The sequence below is a fragment of the Pinus tabuliformis genome, chromosome 7, assembly GCF_031772625.1.
Source record: "Pinus tabuliformis cultivar Carrire ecotype Pingquan chromosome 7, CPIR1, whole genome shotgun sequence".
Classification (NCBI taxonomy): domain Eukaryota; kingdom Viridiplantae; phylum Streptophyta; class Pinopsida; order Pinales; family Pinaceae; genus Pinus; species Pinus tabuliformis.
Genome location: NC_142293.1, coordinates 217090238 through 217100661, shown reverse-complemented (window position 1 = coordinate 217100661; position 10424 = coordinate 217090238). Strand labels below are relative to the sequence as shown.

General features: G+C 37.3%; 1 protein-coding gene and 1 non-coding gene across 2 annotated transcripts; one reads left to right on the top strand and one right to left on the bottom strand.

Moving 5' to 3' along the window:
• Positions 1-3224: 3224 nt before the first annotated feature.
• On the top strand, positions 3225-10217 carry LOC149246633 (uncharacterized). The gene is made up of 5 exons (XM_089442055.1): positions 3225-3229; positions 3473-3588; positions 3709-3735; positions 3970-4101; positions 9845-10217. Exons 1-5 carry the CDS (start codon positions 3225-3227, stop codon positions 10126-10128), a joined length of 564 nt encoding a protein of 187 aa, XP_089298181.1. The 3' UTR covers positions 10129-10217.
• On the bottom strand, positions 3226-3312 carry TRNAM-CAU (transfer RNA methionine (anticodon CAU)). Its single transcript is given in 2 exon segments — positions 3226-3261; positions 3275-3312. It is a non-coding gene; the product is annotated as a tRNA-Met (tRNA).
• Positions 10218-10424: the final 207 nt, after the last annotated feature.

Below are 10424 nucleotides of genomic sequence, written 5' to 3'. Positions count from 1 at the left end.
GTTCGAAGATCATATTGTCTACTCCAATCTTCTACTCTTGCTAGAAGAATGTGGGCTACAAGTTGTGAATGCTACGTCTTCTTCGATTAATAACAAATTTTTCCATACCATATATAACAAGGTATTTTCCTATAATCGTGGAAACAACTTACTTCCTTGTCTGCTTTACTAGTATTTGAACATACATATATTTGTACGCTACCACAGGTGTCTGATAGTGGAAAATTTAACGTGGACAATGTCTATGAGAAGTTTGGGCATTTGATATTGGATCATGAGGCCAACTTACGAGACCTTGACTCTCGAGAGGAATATGTGTCACCGTACAAATGAGGAGTATAAGGTTTGACCAGCTTATGCCACGAATCTCCACGAGATCAATTATGTGTCCGCTATAAATTTAGTAACTGAGTGTGGTTTAGATGTTAATGATTTGAAGGAGTGTTCTATGGCAGATTGCTTTAATTTTCAAATAAAAATGTATAAAAGTAGCTCAATTATGACAAAGACTATCTCTTGGTCCAATGTCACATTGTCACAATGATGGTCATCCATGGTCAACCATGGTCCGACGTCGCTTTGTGACAAAGATTGTCTCAATATGGAGATCGACCATACTCAACGATGGTCAGCCATTGTCCAACGTCGCATTGTGAAAAACATTGTCTCAATATGAAAATCAATCATGGTCAACCATATTCCAACGTCGCATTGCGACAAATATTTATCTTAGGGTTTATAATATTTATCCCTAGGGTTTAATATTAATCCTTTGAGTTTAATATTATTCCCTTGAATTTATATTATCAATCCGTTGAGTTTTTAGTATTAATCCTTTGGGTTTATTATTCTCTTGGGTTTATATAATATCAATCCTTTTAGGGTTTATAGACCTTGCATTTATAATATCAATCCCTTGGGTTTATAATAGCTTTGGGTTTTAGAATTAATCCCCTGGGTTTGCTATTCCCTTCGGTTTATAATATCAATCCCTTGGGTTTATTTGGTTCATATTACTAGGGTCTAATATTATTCATAGGGTTTATGATATTAATCCTAGGGTTTAATATAAACCGCTTTGGTTTACAATCATAGTCATCCATGGTCAACGATGGTCCAATTATTGAAAAAAGAAATTAATTCAGAAAATATATAAAGCACACATGAAAACGAGAGACAAAATATTGTCGAAAAAAGGCTGAAGCCACATGGTTTTCTCAGGTATTCTCTCTCATTTCATTCATTCATTTAAAATAATTGAATATAGTGTTACAAATAAATAGATGAGAGACAGTGTCTCAAGATAGTGCGTGCTATCTTAGACACCTTTGGTTGAGATAATTTCTCCTTTGGTTGAGATAATTTCTCACCAGACACACACCAATATAGGAGTTACCTAAACTAACTCCTATCTTAGAGGAACAACCCAAGAGTTAGGCACAAATTCCTAACTTGGAATATTTAATTAATTTATTTATTTTTGGATTTATTATTGTTTTATGAGAGAGGCTAACACCAATGTCACAATGTGCCAGAGATTATATCAATATGAAAATCAACCATGGTCCACCATGGTCCAACATCACATAGTGACAAACATCATCTTAGTATGAAAATCAATGATGGTAAATCATGGTCAAGCATGTTTATTTTAGGGTTTATAATATTTATCTTAGGGTTTATATTATTTATCCCTGAGTTTAATATTGTTCCCTTGCAACAAACCACTATAGATATTGGAGGCAGAGAGAGGTAGAGTATGACATTTACAGCTATATCAAGAGTGAAATCAATAGATGGTTTGCAAATTTCACCACCTTTTTCTTTTCAACGTCATGCAAAAATGCAAGACAATGTGAGAAGGGATTGGTTGGAAAGCTTGAATGGTCGTGATCATTATCTTGTTGATTTGAATTGGTGCAGCGTTTGTCATTGGTCTCAGTGTGTTTTGAAAGAGACTAGTGTTTAGTAACTATGTTCTGATGGAGTATTTAAAATTGAATTTCCTATCAACCACAATTAAATTGTTGTTTGATTTGTATGAAATGTTGATTTCATAATTACTTCATTATTATTTATTAAATAATTATTAATATAATTTATTAAATGATTATTAATATAATTGTTGTTATTATCTTTATTATTATTATTTAATATAATAATAATAATATTTAATATAATAATAATAATAATAATAATAATAATATATTAATTATTATTAATATAGTTCTTATATTTATATTAATATTATTGATAATAACATTAATTCTTAATATTATTGATAATTGATATATGTGCTTGATATAGGTTTATCCATGTTTATCAACCATATTTGTTAATGTAATTGTGCTAGTTATATTAATAAAGGGAAAAATCATAGTCTAACGAGACCACAATTTTGCCGGGAAAACAATGTAAATTCCCACCAAATTTTGAAAAATTCCCGCAGAAATTTTTGGAAATCTTGTCAAGCTTCAGGATTTTGAATGCCCAACTTATTCTTAATGGCATTGAACCCATTTTCACCATAAAAAACAATTCAAACACTCCTACATTTAAATTTCTTAAATTTTTTTACTAAATTTTGGTGAGAATTTTGCTAAAAAAAACAAAATTGGGGCCTTGTACAACAAAAAGGAAAAATAATTCAAATCTATAAAATTGAAATGAGTTGAATAAACGAATGTTATGGTTAACAAAATCGAAATACTCTTCGATAGCTTTGTGAATGGTTGATATACAGGTCTCTAATAAATAGTTGACTTTAAATTCTTATCAGAAAGTTGATATGTCCGAGCGGTTGAAAAGGCAGACTTGAAATCTGCTGGGCTTCGTCCGCGCAGGTTCGAACCCTGCTGTCCGCACCAGAAGTTTCAAGTTTAACCTTTCTTATGCGGTGAGAGGAAGATCTGTCGTAAGCATGAGTAACAAATTACATTGCTAATCCAAAGATATCCAACTGATAATTTCAGAAAATTTATAACTGGCAATAAAGAAATTGAATGGAATTCAACAATCAGTAGGCAAATTTACATTGCTAATCCAAAGATATCCAACTAATTTACATTGCTAATCCAAAGATATCCAACTGAAATGAATTGAATGGAATTCAATAATCAGTAGGCAAATTTACATTGCTAATCCAAAGATATCCAACTGATGATTTCAGAAAATTTATAAGTGGCAATAAAGAAATTAATGGAATTCAATAGTCTGCAGGCAAAATGGGGTGAGAGAGGCTCGAACTCTCGACCTCAGGATTTCTCAGATAAGCTATGAGACCTACGCGCTAACCAACTGCGCCACCACCCCGAGTGGCTACCATTCCTATACAATGAATATATATAGGATAATAGAATGACCAAAACTGACATCACACGACATAGAGTTATTAAGGTAAGGATTTTATTGATGTATCATTGTTTTTCTTTTTTGATTCACTGTGTTTCTTGTATATACAGCATTTATGAAGAAAGCTGATTAGGCGACATCATGAGCCCCGTCCATTACAGAAGTTGCTTCTTTTCTGTACCGAAGACGTCATCTCCTCCGACCCTCCCATCAGTGGCAAAACAAACCAGAAAAATGGTATGTTTCTTTTGTCTGTGAGTCCACTTGCTTTCTTTGAGATGGGATTTCTAGTTTTTGGGGAGTTTAACCACTGGCATTCTGTTTGGTTTCTGAGTAGATGTGATTTTAATCGTGCAGGTGTCGGCAACACTCGTAGAGCAAGAGGTAGAAATTGCAATAGTCCAATTGTTTGGATTTACAAGGCAAATTACCAATGCAAAATAAGTTTAAATGATTTGAAGGCCGCCTTATCATCTTCTCCTTCTGTGCCTCTTTTCTGTCCTTTTTTGGCTCAACCGATAGAGTGTGTGTATCTTTATTTTATTTGATTCCAGCCTTATGCTTCATCTTCTTTTTAATTGAATTTTTTCACTAAAAATCGTTGAAATTTCCTTGCAGGTCCCAAGCAGAAAAATCCTTGCCCCGCCGGGATCGAAGAAATTGGATCCCCTACTACTCCTTCAACTGCACTCGCTTCCTGTCAATCTGCAGGGATGGAGATTGTTTCTTCTGCTAAGGAAGATGATGCTGGTGGGTTTATCAATGTAATTGCAAATGGTGGACAATTTCGCTTCTCTGAAGAATTTGGTTCAAAATCACAAGTGGGTCAGCAATAGCATAATAAATTGCTGTGTTTTGGCACTCTGTTGATATTGAGGTTAGGCAAGGGTTAGGGTTAGGTAATAGCAGCAGCAGTAGAGCAATGGGCTCTTCTAAGGCCATGGGAAAGGAGTTAGTGGACTATGGAGCTCTTTGAGAAGGCGCAGAAGGTTGCGGACAAAGCTGCTATAGATGAAGCAGAGGAACAATGATGCTTGGATTCCCTTAAAGCCCTCTGTGCTGTAGTGAGGTCTCTTTTTTATATATATATATATATATATATATAGATATATAATTTTTTTTTTTTTGATATTCAGTCTGTCAAAATGATCACAGAATCCCCACAAGCCGTACTTGTTAACAATCGAAACCGAGAAAGGAACTGTTGGGGTGTTATTCGGGCTTTTAAAAAAGCCCATTTGTTTTTTCGTAGGATTGGGCTACTGGGGTTGACGTTATAGGATCATATTTCAAGCTGCTGAGTATGATGTAATCAGGTAATTTGATGTGTCAGTTAAGCAATCGATATGGGATATTTCTTTCAGTGGCTACCAGTCACAGTTCGAGCAATCAATTCATTTCTTCCAGTAATTTGGGTTTTTAGCCTCTTGCCGGTTGACTTCCTTTCAATCCTCCTGTCACCATTAAAGAAACAACACGGCTTACAGCAAGGAGGGTTTTGATCCACTTACAGTTACAGGAAATTTCATTTTATTTAGTGTCGGAAGGAACGGTGAATCTAAGACAGGGAAGAAAGAACTTGAAAACTGACTGTATGGAGGAAGTTACCCGAATGTATGAATATCCATATAACTGTATTCTCGGTAAGACTGGCTTGTCACGCACTATTGATCGCTGGCTTGTAACCCCCACAACATCTTCTCGACTTGAACGTCCGCACCACGTATGATTGGTTTTAACCGGCCAAAAGCTGGAACTGTTCGCTATGGATCTTTTATCTGGGCGGGGTGCTGCTCGCTTCCTTCCTGAAACAATAATACATATTACATTTGTTATTGTGCCTTTTTGTTTCTGCTCCGTATTGGGTTATCTGCTGGCCTGCTTCTCCTAGATTCATTGTTAGCCGTCCACTGCAAAGGTTAAAGGGCTTGATACTACGAAGTGCCTGAATTCTGCTCCAATTTGATCGATTCCACGGTCCTTGATCCCTGGACCTTAGGAAGCTCTCTAGTGATCTTGAGGGTAGACAACTCATAGACAATTCAGAGCTAGGGGATAGGTAGGTTTTCGACTGGCATATCAGACCATTGACCACATCTTCACTCTTAGCGCCATGATTGAGGAGGCATAATACCGCTCTTCAAAAGTCTACTGTTGTTTCGTAGATTTTCAAAAAGCTTTTGACTTTGTGTCGAGGGAGGCCTTGCTCTAGAGACTCAGAAATATTGGCAACTCTGCAACTTTATTGACCGTTATTATGCGCATATATGAGTCTGTTCTTGGTCGTCTTCTCGCGGCTCATGGGATGTCTGATTTCATCAGAAGCACTATTGGGGCTAAATAGGGTTGTCCACTGTCCCCTACCCTGTTTGGGATCTATATTGATGGGTTGGAGGCATTTCTACATGAGCATATCTGGACACTGGTGGTTGCTTTCTTCACCAAGTTCTAATATCTATTCTACTCTTTGCTGACGACGTTGTCCTCTCCTCATCTCCAGAAGGATTACAGAGGCAACTGGATGCCTTAGCTCTGTTTTATGATCATCGACAATTGGCGGTCAACCTGGGTAAAACCAAGGTTATGATCTTCAATGGGGTGAAGAAAACCTCAGACCTTCACTTCCTATTTAGAGGGGAGGAGATTGAGATCACCAGCACATATGCTTACTTGGGGGTGCAATTTTCAGGTCCCCCCTTCAGTGTGTGACCAACGCTTCAGCCACAAATCAACAAAGGATATGGATCCTTAGCCCTTCTCAAGAGACAGTGCTTTCGACATCACTTCCAGGACATCTCGTCAAAGATGAGCCTCATGGACACCTTGATCCATCTCACTGTTCTATATGGCTCAGAGATTTGGGGACCGTCTTTACTTGAGTTAGATTGGGCTTCTGCTGAGAGAGTCTAGATTCTTCTTCTCCGCCGGATCATTAGATGCAAACTGACAATACCGCAACACATCATCCTTGTCGAGTTTGGAGCTCAACCCTTTCGGCTTGAGACGGTCTTTAGATTGTCTTTAGATTGGTTTCATTCTTGCATCATGTCCAGGGCTTTGCAAACTCGGTAAAGAGTAGGGACCGGTATCCCTACTTGGCATATTTTTCTTCTAAGACTATTACCCGTTCTACTCCCTTAGACCGAGCTAGATGTTGGTTTACAGGAGTTTCAGATCTCTTAGAGTCAGTGGGAATTTAGTTGGATCGTCTCCCTCCTTTTCTATATTCCTTAGATGCTCTTGGTCACCTTTTACCTATTAGACAAGTGCTAAACAAGATCATCAAGGAGGACATCTACAGGGAGTTCATCTAAGTCACTTGGGTCAATCCTCGGAGAGGTTGCGCCCAAAGATGGCCTTCTACGCTGAGCACTTCTTGGAGTTGAGAGATAGGCTCATTGTTCGACCCCAGTATATGTTTCACCATTGGATGCATGCTCTTCGCATTCCTCTAGGACAATTCAGAGTAGGTTCTCATAGACTTCAGGTAGAGACGGACCACTAGGTGGATAGTCCAGACAACATTTGCCATGTATGTTATTTACAGGAAGTGGAGACCGAAGTGCACTTCATTCTTGGATGCCACGTCTACTACGAGATCAGATGAAGGTTTCATTGCTTGTTTAGAGATTCTCGGACCCTCACCGACTTTTTCAGGTACCCCGATCAGAGATGTTTGGCCCTATATATGCAGGAGGCTCTCAAGTTCCGAATGCATATTCTTCAACCTCCCATCAGACCAGACCCCACACAGAGGATCATGACATTTTTTAGGGTACTACCTTCAGATAGGGGCACCAAGAGACCGATTGATACCAGTACATATCTAGACTCTAGATCAGTGAGGATCTGTGGGACCTCACCCCGCCACACGAGATCTCAACAACAAATCTGTCTTGGATCCATTCTTGGGAGACGGACTAGGCCCTCCAGACCTTAGCAGCGCGTGAACCCCCCCAGGGGACAATTTAGTGGACAATCCGCACTTTCCACCAACTCTTCATCGAGCCAACAGACCTTGTTGAGTTTCTTCATTGCTCTTTATTCAACCTCGAATGTTAGGAGAGATGGGTTTGATCCTCAGACTTATTAGCTCCTAGATCTTTTCCGCTAGGGCCAAATGTTGATTTACTTTATGCATTATATCTTTTTTTATTAGACCGTTTGGTTCCCCGCTTTGTATGGACATCATTGTACTCAATAGTCCTTTTGACCTACTTTGTGGTCAGTAATTGTACATAAATATAATTATCTTATCTTATTATCTTAGAATTACTTCACAACAATGAAATCCTTGGAGGTAACGGAGATTTCAGATTTTCATGACATACAAGCTTTGTTACACGGGAACCTCTCTAAAGAGTTGGGAAACCCGTTCCAATGGCTCTCGCGCTCCCGAGAGCTTTGGAACTGTATGGGAACGTTCCCTTTTCAGCGAGAGCTGCAATGGGAGCTTGGGAAAGTTTTGGAAGTTTTGAAGACGGTTATTTTTGGAGTTCTGACATTCCCTGGGGTTGGGGAATACAAAACCTGTAGAGAAATATGTTGCACTACCCACAAAACATGAACGTGAGTTGAAAACTTTGTAGGAAGAAAGGCCAAAGACATCCTTAACATCGATATCCTTAATTGAGAAACTGGAGCAATCTCTTGATTGGTTAAGGAAGTGTGTGGCATCTCGATGTAAAGGCGATATTTGGGATGTCATGTTGACGAGTATTTCTTCTATTGTTTATGTATATATATCGCAGAAGATTGTGTGTGTGTATTGTATGTAGCAGTGAATGCTTAAACATTAGAGTTGCTTTACTTTTTCGCTCAAGAATAACTAGAGAAACATATGTAAAACTGTTCCTTTGTATTTTTAAGCCAGATTGTTTCAAAGACTTGTCATGTGTCATAATGAACTTGACATTTTAATATTTATATATATAAAAGGAAGAAACTCAGGGAGAGAGATCCAAAAAAATATATTTATATATAAAAGAAATTATATATTTATTATTTATATATTTAAATTGATTTTAATATTTGAATATTTTGATTCAATATTAATTTTGATCATTATATAAATTATGTAATTAAACAAATATTTTTTTATTTTTTTATTTTTTTATTATATAATATTACCGCTTTCAATTAGCTATTTCCTGTAAATTTTGGAGAAACCTCCCATAGTTCTTGACAACCATACTTAAGTTCCCAACATTCCTGCATTCCAAAAAACTCGCGCAATATAACATACCAGATATCACACATAGGATATGAAACTTATAAAAGCATGTGAGAATTGTCTAACATAATCTTTTTTTGATGTTACTCCTCTTATCGATCAAGAACAACGTCGCTAAAGTATGTATAAATCAATGAATCGAAAGATGATATAACATATCTTCATCTTCCCCAACCGTAAGTGTTCAAATTCAGTTGTATTCGTTGTTTTGGTGTGGCCCCCTGATCTTTTATATTCAGATCCAATCCTTCAACAACCCTTCTGCATTTAACCAACCTAGTTGGGGGGCAGAGATTATAGTTTTTAAAGAGGCCTTGTTAATGACCACTCAGGCAAGCATAGGACAAATGGCCATTGTGAGCTTGAAACAATCATGGTAAATCTTTTTTTTTTTTTTTGGGCCTAAAAATGGTTGAAGCAAGTCTTTCCAGAGTGAGTGAGCTTCATAACAGTTTCATTCATTATTCCAAATAGTTGGTGGGCAGGGATTATAGCTTTTAAAGAGGTATTGTTAATGACCACTCAGGCAAGCATGGAACAAATGGCCATTGTGAGGTTGAACAAGCATGGTAAATCTTTCTTTTGGTCTAAAAATTGTTGAAGCAAGTCTTTCCAGAGTGAGCTTCATAACAGTTTCATTCATGATTCAAAATTATTCTCATTTTGATAATACTCTTGGCCGGCTTCAATCAACTTCATACTGTCATTGGACAATAGTCTTTAGTCTGAATTAGATTCTCAGAGAGTAGCTTGTTATGCGAACGAGATTCTCAGATTGAATTGGTCACTGAGCATACATTGAATTCTTTCGTTTGGGGTGAGTGATGCTCTGAATCTGTTTCATGAAGGCACCCATTGCTATCATTGTAAGCAGGTTCCTCTAACTTTCCATATACACCAGCTTCATTGTGCCAGATAGGAAATCATTATCACATAAGTATGTTTTAAATTTATCTCTTTCATATTGGTTAAATTTGTGACAACAGTATATTGTAAAAATCAAAATTTACTTTATATAAATGTAATGGTGTGTTGGTTTACCAAACTGATAGCAATTATTTAGTGGTGCCAAGATAGATATTTCTATGTAGCCACAGAGATGGGATAAATTAATGGTAAGCTTGATTTTCTTCAATAAAATATCTTACCTTCTCCTTGACATACTCTTAAGCTTTTACCACTTAAAATTGGCATTATGTGATGAATTTTTCCTTGTGCCACTTTTTGGGGCTGAGTTTTATTTTTTTCCATGGGGCACAGAGGAGAGAGGTCGCAGAGGTTTAAAGTTCGTTGAGCATGCGAGAACCCGTGCAGAGTATCTTTGCTGTGGAGGAGCGGCCGTGCGTGTCAACACAGGAGATGTAGCCAATTCTGTCGCCAATTCTGTCGAGTCCGCACGGAGGGATTATCTCGAGCCACCCTTTGCAGAAGTCTGTGCAGAGGAGTTGTTTGCAGAGTGTTCGAGAAGTTTGTGTGGGTTAAGATACCTGTTCTGGGGCCTCGAAGTCCTCGTTCGTGGAGTAGTATTTAAGTTTTTGGAGTAGTCAGAGGGTGAATTTTTGGAAATTTCTTCAGTTTATTTATTTTTGGTTGAAATTAATGTAGAAATGTATTTTTGAGAAGATTTCATTAGTTGAGCATGAGCTTTATATTAAGATTTAGTTTCTACACTTTATTCTAACTCTCTTACTTGTATGATGTAAATTTTTTATACATTATGGTTAATGATATTATTTATTCATGATGGTTAATAATACATTCATAGAGTGTTCTGTCAGAGAGTCTCCAGGGGAAGCCCTCATCTGAGAGCTGTTCAGTTTATTGAATATATCAGGTGTCT